Source organism: Cupressus sempervirens, chromosome 10 (genome assembly GCF_028749045.1).
Source record: "Cupressus sempervirens isolate cs-2001-9-10 chromosome 10, ASM2874904v1, whole genome shotgun sequence".
In the NCBI taxonomy this organism is placed as follows: domain Eukaryota; kingdom Viridiplantae; phylum Streptophyta; class Pinopsida; order Cupressales; family Cupressaceae; genus Cupressus; species Cupressus sempervirens.
In genome coordinates this window covers 533637514-533656900 of record NC_143127.1, presented here as the reverse complement: position 1 = coordinate 533656900, position 19387 = coordinate 533637514, and the positions used below count along the sequence as shown (strand labels likewise).

The 19387-nt window shown below is 33.2% G+C and overlaps 1 protein-coding gene across 1 annotated transcript; it reads right to left on the bottom strand.

The window, feature by feature from the left end:
- Positions 1-9604: 9604 nt before the first annotated feature.
- Positions 9605-12272, bottom strand: LOC149534997 (pentatricopeptide repeat-containing protein At3g57430, chloroplastic-like). The gene is made up of 2 exons (XM_089806698.1): positions 11544-12272; positions 9605-11451 (listed from the first exon to the last, which is right to left on the bottom strand). The coding sequence occupies exons 1-2, from the start codon at positions 11722-11724 to the stop codon at positions 9926-9928; spliced, it is 1707 nt and encodes a 568-aa protein (XP_089662824.1). The 5' UTR covers positions 11725-12272; the 3' UTR covers positions 9605-9925.
- Positions 12273-19387: the final 7115 nt, after the last annotated feature.

Below are 19387 nucleotides of genomic sequence, written 5' to 3'. Positions count from 1 at the left end.
GGTCCATGTATGATGAAATACCCAGGCTCGAACTAGTATCAATCTTAGACAGGCCTCGCAACTGCTCACCAAAATCATCAAGGCCCTCAGCTGTGATATGGACATCTCCAACTCGTATGCCCGAGTAATTTGTAGAGTGTCGTGAGTTTGGTGCCGAATGCTGTGAGCTACGCATAGGTGTATCATCTGTCACTGGTGTGGCGGCCTGTGTCTATGGAACTGTGTTGGGGCTCTGATGTTGTCTAACAACATCCATCACTGTGTGTACTGGAATCATCTGTGTATCAAAAATATAGCTAATAAAGTGCAACATATCCTCTAAAAAATACAGTGCCATATCCATATGTGTCTGTTGTCCTGAAAGACCATGAATATCGCCTGGCAGTGGTAGCCCAACAGCTCTATATGCATCATCAAAGGAGGCACCTGAAGTGTTACTAGATGCCTATGAAGATGGTCGACCAAGTGGATGAGGACGTCGACTATGAAGATAACGACCAATATAATTTGATGTGATACTAGCCGCCGTAGATGCAATGTGCCCAATAGTGTCAATTGCTTCCCTCTAGGAAGCAATGACGACTCTATCTGCAATAGGCGCATGTGTAGGAATCAAGGAGGCATCTTCGGTTCAACACACTGTCTAAGATCTGTAGGTGGCATACGATCTACACTGCAGTACTGGTCACGATCTGCGATCCGACCACGCCCCTGTCCGCAATAATCAGGAATATCCAAGTAGTTGACGTTGAGCCCTATACGGAACTCAGCATACAACTGCTATGCAAAATAAAGGGGTATCTAGTCATTATTAGGATAATGACCATATGCAGCTTAAAATCGTGGATAGATCATGCTAGCAATAATAGGGTCTCTGCATCGTGTGACTCTGAATCCTCTCACCCTACTCTGTGTCCCCTCATAAGCTAGAAAGATCTCTCTCTGGATAATGTCTTTGGGGGCTACCCTCTTGACGTCATCGAATGATGTATCTCCTGAAACCTCAGCCCTAAGCTCCCTAGATATGGAAGCTAATATGGCAGGAGTAAATGAATGGTGACCTCTAAACCTAGCTATCAAATTCTATAAACTCCTACATATCGTAGTACATATGTCTCTATAAAGACCATCATTAGAAGTCAATATAGAGTGTTGTAGTCTAGCAACCTCTTGCTCTAAAAATGCAAATAAAGCATCAATATCGATGCGTGGAGGTGGTGCAGCAGGACCTCCTGCAGGAGCTACAGGTGTAGCCTGACCTGGAACATGAGTCACACTAGGAGCCACGGCAGGACCTACACCACCAGGAGCTGGAACATGAGCTATACAAGGAGCCCTACGTCAAGGTACATGAGGAGCCCCACCAGAAGTTGCAGCACGAGCCCCACCATGAGCTGCACAAGGAGCCATATCGAGAACTGCATCAGGCGCTACAATAGGAACTGCATCAACCTATGCCATGGTAGGAGCTGCAATAGGAACTACATCAGGTGTCACACCAGAAGCCGCATCAAGCATATCATGTGAAGCCATATCTGTAGAAATGTATGAAAAGCTAAACTGCTTGTTGTACACAATTTTTTATTTTTAACATTAAAAATTATACACATGTAATTAAACATACATCATACATCATGGACCTAGATAACCTGTAACACATCCCTAGATATGGAAGCTAATATGGCAGGAGTAAATGAATGGTGACCTCTAAACCTAGCTATCAAATTCTGTAAACTCCTACATATCGTAGTACATATGTCTCTATAAAGACCATCATCAGAGGTCAATATAGAGTGTTGTAGTCTAGCAACCTCTTCCTCTAAAAATGCAAATAAAGCATCAATATCGATGCATGGAGGTGGTGCAGCAAGACCTCCTGCAGGAGCTATAGGTGCAGCTTGACCTAGAACATGAGTCACACCAGGAGCCACGGCAGGACCTACACCACCAGGAGCTGGAACATGAGCTGCACAACGAGCCCTACGTCGAGGTACACAAGGAGCCCCACCAGAAGCTGCAGCACGAGCCCCACCACGAGCTGCACAAGGAGCCATATCGGGAATTGCATCAGGTGCTACAACAAGAATTGCATCAACCTGTGTCGTGGTAGGAGCTGCAATAGGAACTACATCAGGTGTCACACTAGAAGCCGCATCAAGCATATCGTGTGAAGCCATATTTGTAGAAATGTATGAAAAGCTAAACTGTTTGTTGTACACAATTTTTTATTTTTAACATTAAAAATTATACACATGTAATTAAACATACATCATACATCATGGACCTAGATAATCTGTAACACATCCAGACCTAGATTAATTTGCATATAAGTATAAGATAACTTTAAAGTTGAGAGTTTGGTTATGGTTAGAGTTAATTTGTTGTTCTAGCATTTTATTATTCTTTGGGGGGTATTATTAGAGAATTCAATTAAAGGGTAATAAATTATTTATATTACTCTTAAATGATAATGTTTCGAGGTTTAGGTTTCAAGTTGGGTTACATATATATCATTTAAAATAAGGGTCACACTTCATGTATGTACATTTGTTTGAATGTATGTGCATGTATCTCAAATGTAATTTTTAACAATTTAGGATTAGGGTCAACTTGTTTTAATTTTATGCAAGTTAGGCCTCAATTAGGTTTTGAAATAGGGTTTTAGTGTAATTAGGCTCAATTTTAGGGTAAGATTTAAGACCTTATGACATTGTTAGGGTTTCCATGAACTTACATGATTTGTAGCATTAAATTTAGGGGTTAATATTAAGGTCCATGGTTAAGAATTTAGGATAAGGGAACTTAGCATATGAAGTTTATGATTTGGTTCAAGATTATGATTTAGGGTATTTATTATCATTTATAATCTTGGGGTTAGAAATTAAATTTTAAGATCAAGGTTAGGGTTAGGGTTTGGATAATGGTTAGGGCTAGAGTTTGGTTAGGTTAGGGTTAGGGTTTGGATGTACATGTGTGTTATATTCATACCTAGATATGCAAATTAATCTACATTCTTATATATGTATAATTTAGGATCTCTCCTTAAGACATGTCATTGAATTATATAGTTAATTATATACTTCTAATTATTAAGACATTAAAAATAATAACATATGTACATTTAAACATGAATATTGAAAACATATGTATGCACGTCTATATCTAACACATGAACATATTTACATGTACATTTATGAAATAAAATATACATTTTAATCTACATTCTTATGTATAATTTAGGATCTCCCTTTAAGACATGTGTTATTAAATATAGTTAATTACACTTAGTTATAAGATAAATTAAGATCAATAGTTAACATATACACAAATTGAACATATAAAAATGTGAATTTATTAAAAACATATACATACATCTACTTTTAACCATGAACAAATATACATGTACATCTATGTTCAAAATAAAAAATTATACATTCTAATCTATATTTTTACATGTACAATATATGATCTAGACCGTTAAGATATGTCATTTAATTAAACTTCTAAAATTAAGACATTAAAGTGAATTTGGCATATATACATAAACATTAATATCGAAAAAACGTACATGTCTACATTTAACATTAACACACACACACACACACATGTTTTTTTTAATTTGTTTTCTAAAATTTATATTATTATAAATTTTGTAATGTTTTTCTAATTTTTTTAAAATATTTTTTCTAATGTTTTTCTAAATTTTATATTATTATAAATTTTATAATATTTTTCTATTTTTTTAAATTTGTTTTCTAAAATTTATATTATTATAAAATTTCTAACATTTTTCTAATGTTTTTTCTAAATTTGTTTTCCAGAATTTATATTAAATTATAAATTTTCTAATATTTTTTCTAAATTTTATATTAAATTCTAAATTTTCTAATTTTTTGCAATTTTTTTTTTTTAAATTGTTTTCTAAATTTTATATTATATTATAAATTTTCTAATTTTTTTCTAATGTTTTTCTTATTTTTTTTTAAAAATTTTATATTAAATTATAAATTCTCTAATATTTTTGTAATGTTTTTTCTAAATATGTTTTCTAAATTTTCCAATGTTTTTGTGATATATTTTTTTTAATTTTCTAATTTTTTATTTTTTTTTTTAATTTTCTAATTTTTTATAAATTTGTTTTCTAAATTTTCTAATTTTTTTAATGTTTTTTCTAAATTTTCTAATATTTTTGTTATGTTTTTTTCTAAATTTTCTAATTTTTTTTTTTTTTTCTAAATTTGTTTTCTAAATTTTATATTAAATAATAAATTCTCTAATGTTTTGGTAATGTTTTTTCTAAATTTGTTTTCTAATGTTTTTTCTAAATTTTATATTATTTTTCCTAATGTTTTCTAAAATTGTTTTCTAATGTTTTCTATATAATATTTTTCTATTTTCTAAATTAATATAAATAAACAATAAAAATATTAAATTAACATTTAGATATGCTTTCAAAACTATTAAAAACGTAAATAACATTCAAATATGCTTTTAAAACATTAAAAAAATGTATTAAAAACATTAAAATCTACTTTGATAACATAAAAAAATACTTTAAAAATGTTGAAAAACATTAAATTAATAATATTTTGACATACCCGATGATGAGAATCAGAACGAAAGCGACAGGATGACGGTGACGGAGGTAGCACAAATGACACGTTCGCCCGAACGCTCTGAATGAATAGTAGTCGCCATAAAAATGAATTAGAAAAGTTGAAAAAGTGATTTTAACCGTCGAAAATGCAAGCGGTACAGGTTTGCGCGAACATGTGTCGCTTGCGTGTTCACACGAACATGTGAGTTGTGTTCGCGCAAATGTATGAAGTTTGGAATTGCGAAAATTTTGCAACTTTTTAGAATTTGTTCGTCCCACTAAAGTGGAACCCATTATTGTGGGTTCACCCATCATCAAGTGAATATCCATCAAAACATGAATTAGATGAGTCGATATGCAATGTCAACTTTACTCATTCATAGTGAATATCTCTAAGAAGATACTATAGAATGTACTCCCTCATGTGGGTCCTAAAAGTACTGATAGCAGTAATCTATCTTCTGCAACTGAGAGTATCTGCTACCCTATTCTATTTTCCCTTAATATACCCAATGTTGAAATCATACTCACTGAGGAACTTTAACCATCACCTTTATCTAGCATTAAGATTGGGTTGAGTGAAGATATATCTCAAACCCGATGATCAGTCTTAAGTTCAAATGGCTTTCCCAAAAAGTAATACCACCACATCTACAAAGCGTGTACTATTGCAAAAAACTCCAAGTCATGCGAAGTGTAGTTCACCTCCAAGCCCATCCCCTAAAGCATCTCTAGTGACAACAAAATGTCCATTTGGATCTTGTATAACCAAGATAGGAGTATAATCAAGCCTTTTCTTTAACAACTAAAAAGTCTTCTTACATGCTTTTGTCCACTTAAATATTTTTCCCTTTCACTGGAGGTATGTGATAGGTGATGCAATACTGGAAATCCCTCCATGAATTTTCTGCAATTCTTAGCAAAACCCATAAAACTTTGAACCTCACTCACATTTTGCGAAGTTGGCCATTCAAGGATGGCTTTTATATTTGTGGGGTCCACTGCACTATACCATGGCTTTTATATCTGTGGGGTCCACTGCTATACCATCCACTGATAAAATATGCCCCGATTCTAATGTATCTCTTTCTAATTAAATGAACACTTGGAGAGTTTTCCATACAATTTTCTCTCTCTTAGGCATTGCAAAACTATGCGCAAGTTTCTTCATGCTCCTCTAAATTCTTGGAGTATGTCAAAATATCATCAATGAATATTTCTACAAACTTGTCAAGATAGTCGCTAAAGATGTTATTCATCAAGTTCATGAAAGCAGTAGGAGCATTTGTTAGTCCAAATGGTAAGACTACAAACTCGTAATGATCATACCTTGTTTTGAATGTTGTTTTAGGTATATCCCCATCCCTGATCCAAAGTTGGTGATATCTGAATCTCAAATGAATTTTAGCAAATATAGTTGCTCCCTTCATTTGATTGAACAATTCATCAATTTGTGGAAGGGGATACTGATTCTTGATGGTCACCTTATTTAGTAATACGATAATCGATGCACAACCTTAAGGTACCATCCTTCTTCTTGACAAAGATTATAGGAGCTCCTCATGGTGATACACTAGGGTGGATGAAATAGTAGTTTTGTATTCAATTCATACATTTGTGTGGAGGTCATGCAATAAGGAACCTTTGATTGAGGTTCTGCCCCTTGCAAAAGATCAATGGAGAAATCAAACTCCCTCTTATGAGGTAGTTTAGGTAAATCATCTCGGAACACATCCCTAAATTCTTGCAAAATGAAATAATCATCTAGATGAGGTGGTATCGCTTCCATGTCCTTGACATGTGCCACATATAACTGACATCCCTTTCTCCTCGCTTTCTTCAATTGAATAGTAGAGCTTTGTCTTAGTTCAAGTGGTCGTTTAACACCATTTAGTATCACTAAGTGACCTAAGTCATCGAGGCATTCAATTACCTTATCATGATAGTTAGCTAAGGCTTTATGTTCACTTAGCCAATTGATGCCTAGGATGACATCATATGATCCTAAAGGAGCTACATATAAGTTGACCTCTATACAGAAGCTAGGTAGTTCCAACTCACTACAAAATAAGCATTGCTCTACCATGTGCTCAACCCTGTCACCATATTCTATAGTCCAAGGTTCAACCATATAATTAGTCCTAACAAGTAATTTAGCTACTATCTTAGGGTCTACAAAGCATTCAGTAGCACCATTATCTATAAGAATTGAAATAGGGTAACCAAAAAGTGTACCAATCATCTGGATAAGGGTGGACTGATAATTCATCTACCTATGATCAACTGCAACATGAATGTGATACTAAGGTGGAAAATCCCTTCTATCATATCACTGAGGGCATTTAGCAGGCAAATGGTTGATCCACACAAAAAACATCCTATTCAAGATCCTCTTCTCTCATCATTCCTGTTGTTTCCATCCCTATTTTTTCCATCCCTATTGTTTCCATTCCTTCCATTTCCATTCTTGTTGTTTTGATTCCTATTGTTCTTCTAATTTTCTTTGTTCTTGTTCCTATTGCAATTTTCTTGCCCTTTTCCTTTGATGTTCTTGATTTGTTTTTTCTTTCCATCCCCCTTCTACATGTCATCCCAATACTTAATGCAATCATGGTATTTCCTCTTGTTATTCTAGTTATGATAGTTCTTGGATGAAGATACATCCTTCAATCATTTTTCTTTCTTTAAAGCCTTTCAAAGGGAAAAATCTATGCTCTCAAGCTCTAGCATTTTGACCTCACTATAAATATCAGGTTGCAGAGCCATAACAAATTTCTTGGCCCTAAATAGCTCACTATGTTAATACTGAGGAGCATACTTCACTAGATGACATAAACCTTCATGATATTGTGTGACTGTCATGTTTCCCTATGCAAGATTATAGAAATCTAATGATTTCTTGTCATAGAATAGCTGAAGTAACCACCTTTTTTGAAAAAACTGCAAAATTCTTCCCAAGTTACCTTACCATGCTGAAATTTCTTCTCTGCCATCTCATTTTCCCACCACGTAGCTACCTCACCCATCAACTAAAATGTGGCCCAAATTGCTCTAGATTTCCTAGTGTAATTCTGAACAAGAAAATACTTCTCCATATTGATAATCCATGCTTCAACATCCTCCCCAAATTAAAGATCTGCCATGAAATGTGGGTGGAGTGACCTTCTTGAGGTCTTTGCTCAAGTCAATTGCAATTTGCACCCTATTAGTATTAATTACAACAATTTGGCGATCACCTTCTACCTTTTGCTCTTCCTTTGACCTCCTAAGTGCCTCAGCCAAATGTTCACCCTCACCCTTCTTCCTTTGTTCCTCCTCCTGCTTGCAGAGGGCCTCTAAACGTTGATCTTCATTATGCTTCCTTCTCTCATCCTCAATGTGTCTACCTCGAACATCATGCTCTAAGGTATCCATCCTTTGGCCTTGTTGATGTAACAAAGCCCCATGTTGAGTCAGTAGTGCCAATATTTGATCCAACCTCTCATTAGGTTCATTAGTTCATGGACCACTGCTGGATTCACCCCTTCGGTTAGCTCTTGTGGCCATGGTGATAATTCAAACACCTGCACATATTGGTGCATATTAGCATAGTAGCCCAGGGGCCTAGGGTTTAAACATAACTCTAATACCATATGCAAGAACCATGTCCTAGACTGCAAATGCCACATCTTACAAATGCTTGATATGTGGAAGAATTGGGATAAACCCTAGTTGAAAAGTCAAAACTAGTTCATTATCCATAATAAGGAATAATAATTCATTACTGTAACAAATGCAATTACAAAACATTGTGGAGATGCTAATCTACACATCATACATCCATCATAATGCATGATTAACAATTTTTATCAAGATCATTTAAGATACATTATCCATTTACATAATTACATCATAATGATCATCTTAGGATGATAGGTTACAATACATCACTGAAGAGTTAACAAGATGCTTCAAACTTGTGTCCTTTGGTAGGATCTGGTCTCCAAAGCCATTGGATGTTGTCCATCTCCTATGTGAGATGGGTGTGTGGTCTAGGAACTTTTACCACACTGGTCACAGAGTGTTTAGCTCCCTCAGGGTCCTTCCTGACACAAAGAGTGCCCCAACCCTAGCATGAGAAGCCTAGCAACTCAAAACAAGAGGATCGGATGGATATGATGCAGCCATCAAATATACTACTTCGACATATGTCTAGTAGCCTAATCACAAAATGTTGCAAGGAAAAGAAAAAGTACGCTACACATATACACATATGCAATAAAATAGCTTATACATATCTACTCATATGTAACAAATAAGTAAAATACAACATATCTACACATATGCGTAAAAGAAATAGCTTGACCTAGCATTTAAAGTGTCAAATTTAACTAAAAGAGGAAACAAAATGTAATGTATCCATTCAATCAAAATTGATAGGTAGAGAGAAACAAAAACATAATGTATCCATCTCTAACCCTCCCTTTAAGCTGCATTACACCCAACCATGAAAGACTAATAATTCACCCAAGACAACAATTACATATTTAAGAGTGCATTAATCTTTTGATACTTTCACTAACTCAAGGAGTAAGTTCAGTTCAGACTAATCTACATCTGAGTAAGTTCAGAAGGTTTCTAAAGGAGTGTTCATTCTTTAAGTGTCACAATATCACAATGAATTAAAACATAATTGACTTAATCAAATTACCTATCCATACCTGTGGACAAACTATCATCCCTATACCACTTATCAATTCAAACACAATCACCTATAATATCATTAGAGGAGCATGCCCCCATTAACATCTTATATCATAAAATGCATTAGAATTTATGAAATTGGTACTCTTAATGAGATACATACTAATAGCTTGAACAATTAAGTGGAGTCTCCAATTTACACAGGAGCACGAGCACATAGAGGTTGTTATAGGGTATTCACAATGTACAACTATTAGCTTGTAGTTGTTCAGTGGCATGCATTCCATTTACTATGATTCATTAGTTATTTCTAAGTGGTCTTAGTTTAGTCTCCCATATTTTGTGGGGTGCAAAGTAGAATATTGAAGTGTAAGATTACATCAAGACAAAAGACAACTTAACCACTTACATCACTGCGGCCACCATTACAGTGCAGTTCGTTAGCATCATTCTATGTTTAAAATGATTTCATGTCGATGGTTGTTTTCCTAATACATACCTAAATTAATGAGATTCCCAATGAAGTATTGATCATTGTTTCCAACATGGTTTCTATGCAACTCGCCTATTATTATACCATCTCTTGGGTTGGTCATTGCTTGGTGCAACTCGCCTATGGTTTTTGTGATCAATTTCTTCTAGACATCACCAGTAATTTCCACAAGAACAAAGACCATCTTTGAAATGATGAAAGCGGTGTGAATCTCGGACAATAATTTCTCGGCAAGCAATCCTAGAAATAAACTTGGTAGCATTGTGACAATCACCACACATTCTAAGGTTCTTGCTAATACGGATTGGTGTTCCACAAGGTATGCTGATAAGCCCAAAAGCAATTGCTAGTTTTTCACTATGAACATTTAAGGTCTGATCCCTCTCCTCCTCCTCCACATTAATCAAGGCAAAAGTAGTGTCGACCATGTATCCCGCTCCCTCCATCTGCTCACTCAATCTTTCTAAAGTTGCGTAGATTTCCTTTGACTGAGGATGTGATTGGTCTCCCACGCGGAACACGTGAAGCATGTTGTTGGCTTCTACCCAACTGAATCCTGGAGTTTTTCTTAACCCTTTGTTATTCATAATTGTTCTTATGTGTATGGATTGTTCCCACATTCCACATGCAGCGTACATGTTTGCCAGGAGTAGATAATTTCCGGTATTTTTAGGTTCTAGTTGGAAGAGGTGTTCAGCAACACATTTTCCTAATTGCAAATTGCGGTGAATTCTGCAGCCACCGAGTAAGGCTCCCCACACCCTGGCATCAGCTTCTACCTCTGCTGGCATCTTCCCAATCAACGAATGTGCGTCATCGAGACGGCCACCTCGACCAAGGAGATCCACGACACATGCATAATGCTCAACAGTTGGAGCAATGTGATAATGTTGGGTTATGGAATCAAATATCTGTAAACCCTCAGTTACCAGGCCTGCATGGCTACAGGCAGAGAGGATAGCAATAAAGGTAACGGAGTTTGGTTTGAGGCCTTGCTGTTGCATTTTGTAAAACAGATCGAGTGCAGCTGGACCAAAACCATTCATCCCATACCCTCCAATCATTGAGTTCCACGAGATTACGTCAGTTAGAGGCATTTGAGAGAATACTTGGTGCGCAGCCTCTGCGTATCCACATTTGGTGTACATGTCAACGAGTGCATTCCCCACAGAAAGGTTTGATTCGAATCCATTTCTGATTAGATAAGAATGAACCCGCCTGCCCTGTTCCAAAGCTCCAGCCTGCCCACACCCTGACACAATATTTATCATGGTGACAGAGTCGGGTATCACTCCTTCCAATATCATCAAATGCAGATTCAGACTCAGATTCTTCTTACTATGATCATAAGAGTAACCTGCCAATGCATAACCTCCAATTATGGTGTTCCATGAAACCACGTCCCGTTCGGCCGTGTTATCAAACAATTGGCGTGCATCCTCCATACTCCCACATTTGACATACATATCCATGAGGGAATTCATGGCAGAAGTATGGGATTCATAACCGCACTTGATCGCATAGCTGTGAATGGCTTTGCCCTGCCTCACACGTCCTAAGCAGGCCAATGCAGGCACGACACTCGCAATTGTCACAGCGTTGGGTTTCAAAGCTGCCACGTTGTGCATTTCACTTAACACGTTCAGGGAATCCTCATATTGTCTATTTTGTGCGAAACCTGCAACCATAACATTCCAGGAAACCACGTCTCTATGAGGCATTTTGACAAACAATTGACGTGCAACATCTAAACTACCACATTTTGCATACATGTAAAGGAGAGCGTTGTGTAAAACATGTGTGTCCAATCCAGTGGCGATTGCGTAAGCGTGGATTTCCTTGCCCCGAGGAAGACAACCCAGGAGACCGCATGCGGGAAGAACAGAGGCAATGGTAACCGCGTCGGGGTATTCTTCCATTTCACCAAATACTTCCAAGGCTTTCTTCGCATCACCGTTTTGCATATAGGCTGCAATCATTGTGTTCCAGGAAACCACATTTCTAAGAGGCATTTTGTCAAACACCTTGTGTGCAACGTGCGGAAGACCACATTTTGCATACGTAGCAAGCAGAGCGTTTTCCACAAACTGGTTGTTTTGAAAACCGTAAACAATGACATGAAGATGGATTAAACTGAGGAGGAAGTGGAGGCGGAGCAGAGCGCAAGCCTTGAGAAGAGAGGGAAATGTGGAGTGATGAGGAGGGAGCCGTTGCCTGTACATTTTCACATACTCTCGCACCGTTTCCGCCCACATTTCCTCTTCAACATTCGCCCCGCCCTTCCATCCCCTCTTCACCGCTTCACCCTGCATTTCTTTCCATCGCCACGACTTCTTCACCCGCTCCAACAATCTCATTTCCTACTTTCTTTACACTCCAATCCTTTTCTAGTTGCACAGAAATACGTTCAATGTTATTAAATTGCAACGGTCCATCGACATATTTGAACAGGAGATGCAATGCATCATAGTTGTCTGCCTATAATGGTTGTCTGCCTATAATGGTTGTAGAGATGTAGATGAGTGAGAATAAGGTGAGATGTAGATGAGTGAGAATAAGGTTAAATAGTTCTAAATTAACATTATGAATTCATTAATTTTTGCCTAGAAATGCACTTATGATCTGATAGGATGGCTCATATTTTGTTGTTAAATTCTCGTCTTAGAAATTCAGTTGTGATCTAAAAGAATGGCTCATATTTTGTTGTTAAGTTCTCGTGCTATATTATTATATGTTTGGGCAATTAAGCTCAATAATAAGAGGCCAAAGTCTCCAACTATGTATTATTCTCATCTTGATTATCAAATGGAAGTCACACTATTATTAATCATTACATAGAGATAAATAGTAGTATAGAACAATAACAACATAAACATATATGCAGAAGAAAAAATGATAGATAATATATAGGAGGAAGAGGAAGAGAGATAAAATAGTAAGATAGAGCGACACCAACATAAGTTGAGAGAGAGAGAATTAAATATAATTATTTTTCTTAATAAAACAAATAGTCAAAATAAAATCATGGTTATAATGAAAAATTAAAATATATTATATTTTAATTAATGAAACTAAGAATTTAATTTTTTTATTAAAACTCACATTTGTATAAGAAAAAATGAAATGTATTGAAATATAAAAATATTTTATAAGTAAAACTAATTGTTTAATTTTACACAGTTAGAAGGTTTACTCTTTAATATTTTGTATTTCCAATTTTTTTATAAAATTAAGTAATTTTTATTTATGAAATAATATCTATATAATTTAATATGTACATTTGTAAATAATAAATAGATGTAATACATATAAATTTGATGTTGATGAATAAATGTGATGTAATAAATGAGAAATAGAATATAATTATTTAATTTTAATACATAGTTAAACTTAACAATAATTTACATATTTTTTAGAATTGAATTATTTCTTTTTTGTGGTTATTTCTTTTAGTATTTTTTTTAATGTAAAATATAATGATTAATTTAATATTTAAAAATATATTTAAGTTTTAAATATATTTAAATTAAATTATAAATTGTTTAAGCATAAAATATTAATAATAATAAATGATATAATTTATAAATTGTAACACTTATCAATTATACATATTACAAACACTGTTATAAAATATAATTAAAAAATAATATTGTTTAATTTATTTTTACAAAAGTAAAATAATAGTAATAATTTAACTACTTTTATTCAAAAATCAAAGCTTTAAAAAAAATAGAAATTCAAATACAAGGTATTGAGAATTAATATTGATTAGACATGTTGTGTGAGGTGGAAGATAAAATGATTGAAAAAAAAAAATCTTATCAAAGATAAAGTTGTAATTAATGCATTCATTAATGCAAGATGAAGTTGTTAGAAAATATTTGTATTTTTGTTAAAGAAAATTAATTTTCTCCCTCACAAAAAATAGTATAGACCAATAGAATGAATGGAAAATGTGATTTACAAAATAATGAAAAATTAGAAAAAGATATAAACATTTGAAGTTTCGTATAATCTTTTAAATTATTTGATTTGATTGGTCAATGTTAATGTGATATTAGGATGACATGAATGCATAAGTATTCCTGCCATGGCAGGAACTAACAATCCATTAGAATTACAAATATGCTTTTGATTTTTTGATTGCTATATGCAATTTTATTATACTATAATCAACGTGTTGCTAACAAAGTAGACAGCAATGCGTCAAAGTTCCTACCAATAGTTACATAAGAAGAAAAGTAAAAATATATAGGTAGAAATGGAAAACATATGTAATAGATAAATATATAGAGAGTAGGAGGATATAAAAAGAACGAATAGATATCAAAAGGGATTAAAAGAAATATAAAAATATGTAATAGATAAATAACTAAATATAAGATATAGATAAAAGATGATTTATAAAGAATATAATGATAACATAGTTAGAAAGACAATTTAGAAATAAAAAATTATCAAGCTTTTAAAAAATATTGTGTATTTTATAAAAAAATAAAATAATAATTACAACTTTTTTTTATATTAGAAATAAGAGTTTCAGAACCAAAAAAAAACACCAGAGTATCAATACAAATATACACAAGGAGGCCAAGCCTCACCCAGAAGAGAAAGTATCAGCTGAACATACAAAGCAACAAAAGGAGGAAAAGCAAAACTATTTAGCTGAGAAGATCATAGTGATTGTCAACCCAGGCAGTCCAGCCTAAGGGACCTTCCATCCAAACTATACTTTTATGCCCTTGAATCTGCACCAACATAAATAATTCTTCTTTTTTGGCATTCCCTTTTTCTCTAATATCTTTGTTCAATCTATTGCAAGCTTGCTCAAAAACATGCAGATCATTCAAAGTACTACGCCACTGGTACCCACGCTTAAGCTCAAGGTAGTAAAGAGCAGCATGCCCATCACAAAGGAACCTCCTCATTTTGTCTCGTTCAATCATCATAGTAGTCTGCACCTACAAGAAGATTTTAAAGTAAGTGAGTTTTCGAAAAAACTCAGTAAGATCCCTATGCTTACCTTGATACCTTTCCTCATTCCTGCACTTCCAGATCTGCCAGAGAATGTTAGACGACAATATATTCCAAAATAAATTGGTATCTTTAGGAAGACCATTAATATGACCAGAAATAATTACAACTTTTTGAGTTAAATAAGAGTGAATTATTAAAATAAAAAAATATAACAATATAACAATATAAATTTGAAAATTTGAGGGAAATATAATTATTACAATAACCAAATAGGTTTGACTTTTGAAATTGTTATTTAGTGATGATTAACTTATAATTATATGAAATGTATCCTTATCTCTAAAAATTAGCAAATGAATATGTTTTTGTTGTTGTTGTAGAGAGCTTGACAAAAACATAGTGATATGATATTATATTTCATGATGTGGATTGAAATATTAATATCATTTAAAATTTAATTCAAAATTTTATACACACACGCGCGCGCGCTTTAATGAATAGCTATTTGTAAAATTATGTATCAAATTTTTAAATATTTAATTTAATTATAATATATTCTTATTTATTCAATAAGTGTAATACTTTATATTAAATATTTTTTACATATAATCTATCTTCAAGCTATTTAAATATTTAATATAATGTATATTATCTTAGAAATATTTTCAATATACACACTAATCCATCAAATGTTAAGATTATATGATAATAGGTGTCTTAAGAAAGATTACTCTCAACATATTTTTTTTATATATATATATATATATATATATATATATATATATATATATATATATATATATATATATATATATATATATATATATATATATATATATATAAGCTAGTAGCTGTTGTTGCACACCATGGAAGACATTTTTGAAAAAAATTGGATTATAAAAAAAAATAGTTTCTAATTTCTAATTTTTTTACTCTAGGATGGATATGGTAGTAGTTAGGGTTAGGGTTTAAATTGTGGTTATTAACTTTCTATTTTTATAAGGTTAGTATCAAATTATTCTTTTTCTTATTTAAAAAGATTATATATGTAGTGCTTTAGTTGCATGTTTATGGAGAGGGATACAAGTAGACTTAACATTACAAATATCCTTACAGTTACAATTAGAATTAGGTTTAGCAATAGGTATAGGGTTAGGATTAGGGTTAGAGTAAGGCATACAATAAGGTATTATGATAATAGTTAGATTAATATTTCTGGTTAGGATTTTTCGTAGGGTTAGAAGTAGGGTTATAGTTAGACTTAGCATTAAGAATATGCTTAGGTTATGATTAGACTTAGGTTTAGCGATAGGGTGCTTGGTTATAATTAGTATCAGAGTGAGACATCCAATAAGATAAGTCTTATGATGATAGTCAACTCTATATTTAAGTATAGGGTTTGACTTAGGGTTAGAAGTAGGGTTATAGTTACACTGAGCATTAGGAATATGGTTAGGTTTACCAATGTAAGATTAGGTTTAGTGATAGGGTGTCTCATTAGAATTAGGATTAAAGTTAGGCATATAGTATGGTAATTGTTATGATGATAGTTATATTTTTATTTAGGGTTAGGGTTTGGCTTAGGGTTAGAAGTAGGGTTATAGTTAGATGGTTAGGGTTACGGTTTGACTTAGGTGTAGCTATGAGGAGTGTCTAGTTAGAATTAGGGTTAGAGTGAGGCATACATTAAGGTAAATGTTATGATGATAACTTTAGATTTATATTTAGAGTCAGGATTTGGCTTAGGATTAGGAGTAAGAGCAGGGTTATAATTAAACTTGGTAGGAATATAGTTAAGTCTAGGGTTAAGGCTATGATAAGGATGGGTACATTATGGTTGTGGGTGTGGTTATAGGTAGGGTTAGGGTTTGGATTAGAATTATGGTAAGAGTAACGCTTTTGTTTGAAGTAACAACAAATAGAGTTACAATTAGATTTATGATTAAGAGTAGGGTAAACATTAGGGTTAGGGTTAAACTAAGGATAAGTGACGGGTTAGGCATAGCACTAGTGGTAGGACTATGATTAGTCATATTATAAGTGTTAGGTTCATAGTTACAATTACGGGAACACTTATGATAAGGTTCTTCTAAGAATAGTTACAGTTACAAGTTTAAACTTACAAATAGGTCTATAATTAGGAGTTTAGTTAGGGTTAGGGTTTCAGATTGAATTTATAATCATATTACATGTTCCCTATATAATAATAGGTATATTCTCATAATCATGGGTAAGGTTAGGGATAGAAGTAGGAAAATGTTTAGAGTTAGAGTTAAGGTTGCTTGGACATGCTTATAGGTAGGGTTAGGGTTATAATTTTAGACTTACAAGTACAGTCATGATTACATTTATAGTTACAATTGGAGCTATATTTAGGTTTAGGGTTAGGTTTAGAGTTACAGTTAGTGGGACATCTTGTTCCCGTTGCACACGCCTCTTAGCATAATAAAGCAATATAAGGATTACAATGTTACTACAATATTATGAATTCTTAATTATGATTATAATTAGAGCATTGCTTAAAGCTAATTATTCTTAGCATGTAGGGTCAATGTTATTGAGATAATGGTTACACTTAAAATGAGTATAAAATGAATATTTTGTTTTAGATTAGGTTTATAGCTAGAATTAGTGCATCAATTTTATACATAATTCAATGATCGATATATTAGTGTTATGTCTCATGTAAAGGTTTTAATATTAAAAAGACAAAGTTCAAGGCAACATGTTGCAAGTGTTTGAAAGTATACTTGAAATAAACATCAACTAAATAATGAAATTAGATGTTATTATTATTATATATAGATAAAAGGAGAACTATATCTACCCGTATAATTATTCAAATTAAGTAATAAGTGAAAAATGAAAGATATAATTCACTATATGAAGAATATTTCTCCATAATGATGTAAGTACATCACATATTCTTTAGAGATTAAAATGGTATTGCAACCTTTGTTTGTACAACGACTCGTCATAAACTTCTTTTGTCATGGATGGAAACACATCTACTTTTGCAGATATGTTATGTACAAATCTCACAAGATCTTCCGTTTAAATTATCTCCAATTCTTGTACATTGTCAATTAACAAAATTGCATTCTTAAGAGCTTTAATTATATCTATACAAGACTCTTTAATTATTCATGCACACTTGGGAAAATTTTGTCTCAAAAGAATAATTTGAGCCTACAGAAGCAGTTGGGCTCATGTCAACAATGCTTGAATCTCTATCAAAGGTTGCCATAGCTGAAATAATTTATTGAAAATAATTTAAAAGACTTCGGCACAAACAAAAAAAAAAAGTATACTTAATTGAAGGGATTTAAATTTGAAATCAATAATGTTTTGAATAACATAATATGTGACTTAGTAGAATGAAGTGTGGAGAAAATCAATGTAAAAACTGTATTGCATTAAAATTTGCAATGAAATTTTGGGGATGGAAACATGACATTATTATGATCATTTATAGACATTGAAGGTAAAGTTAAAATAATTTTTAAATATCTAATAGAAATGTATTGGTTCAAAGTCATAACGCACAATTTTGATACAAAATAGAAGAATATTTAATGATGCATTTTTTTAAAGTAATTTGTAAATACATCATTTACAAAACTATCATGCAATAATTTAAAAGTATTGCATAGATACTTTAAAAGTATCATACAGATACTTAAGAAGTATCGTGTGATACTTCTATTAGACAAAATGTATCAGACGCCTTTAGAAAGTTATATCGTATAAACCCTACCAAAATATCATATTGCATGGTGTGAACTATTGCCTAGCTAGAAAGTATCACCCGAGTAGTATGAAAAGTATCACTTGATACTTAATCAACAAAAATTTTGCCTGCTTATTATGAAAAGTATTCTACGAGCCTTTTTTGGAGCTTTTTTTGATGTTTAGAGTTAAATCTTACATGTGTGAGTGTAAGAATTTGGCTTAGGCCAGAATTCACCTAGCAACTAAAGAACTCAACACAAGCACACAGTAGACCAAAATAGACAAAGTATGATCAGAATGAAAATATTCATTCAATAACTAGATTAGAGTACACTAGGAGTGCCTAAATATAAAGGCCTCAGGAGAGCTTCTAGAATGCATAGAAGTTAGCATCATGATATGTCATACAACCAGGCACATGTCCACCAGATATGGGTTATCCTCCATTAAACATGGGATTAAGTGCAATGATGTGAGGATAAGCCTACAATTGTGTAGCACGCAAATCAGTGGTGTAGACAACATGTGCTAAATGAGGAGTGTGGATAACTATGTTGTCATCATGACAACTCAGTGAATGATGCATACTCCTGTGTTGTAGACACCATGTGCATAATTAGAGTTGCGTAACTCAATGAGAGTTCACAAACTCCTAAGTGTCTCACCTAAAATAATAATAAAATAATGCAAAATAATTAAATAATGCATTAACCTAAGTAAAATTAAGTAAGTGTAATAAGCAAATACTTATTTACACCAAAACCCCCCCTTAAGTGCAACTTAGGGGAATTCCCTTAAGCTTACAAAATCTAGGATGATATGCAATATGGGTCCCAGCTACTAGGCCATGTTAGATACCCATGTACATAATGATATGCAATATCTCATAAAGCGGAGAAAGAGGG

What these genes read in the sequence shown, in the direction of transcription:
- LOC149534997 (XM_089806698.1), bottom strand. Translation starts at nt 11,724, where the DNA reads ATGCGAAGAAAGCCTTGGAAGTATTTGGTGAAATGGAAGAATACCCCG. An exon ending in CACAACGCTCTCCTTTACAT is followed by an intron (nt 11,452 to 11,543) that starts GTATGCAAAATG and finishes TTATGGTTGCAG; the next exon opens with GTTTCGCACAAAATAGACAA.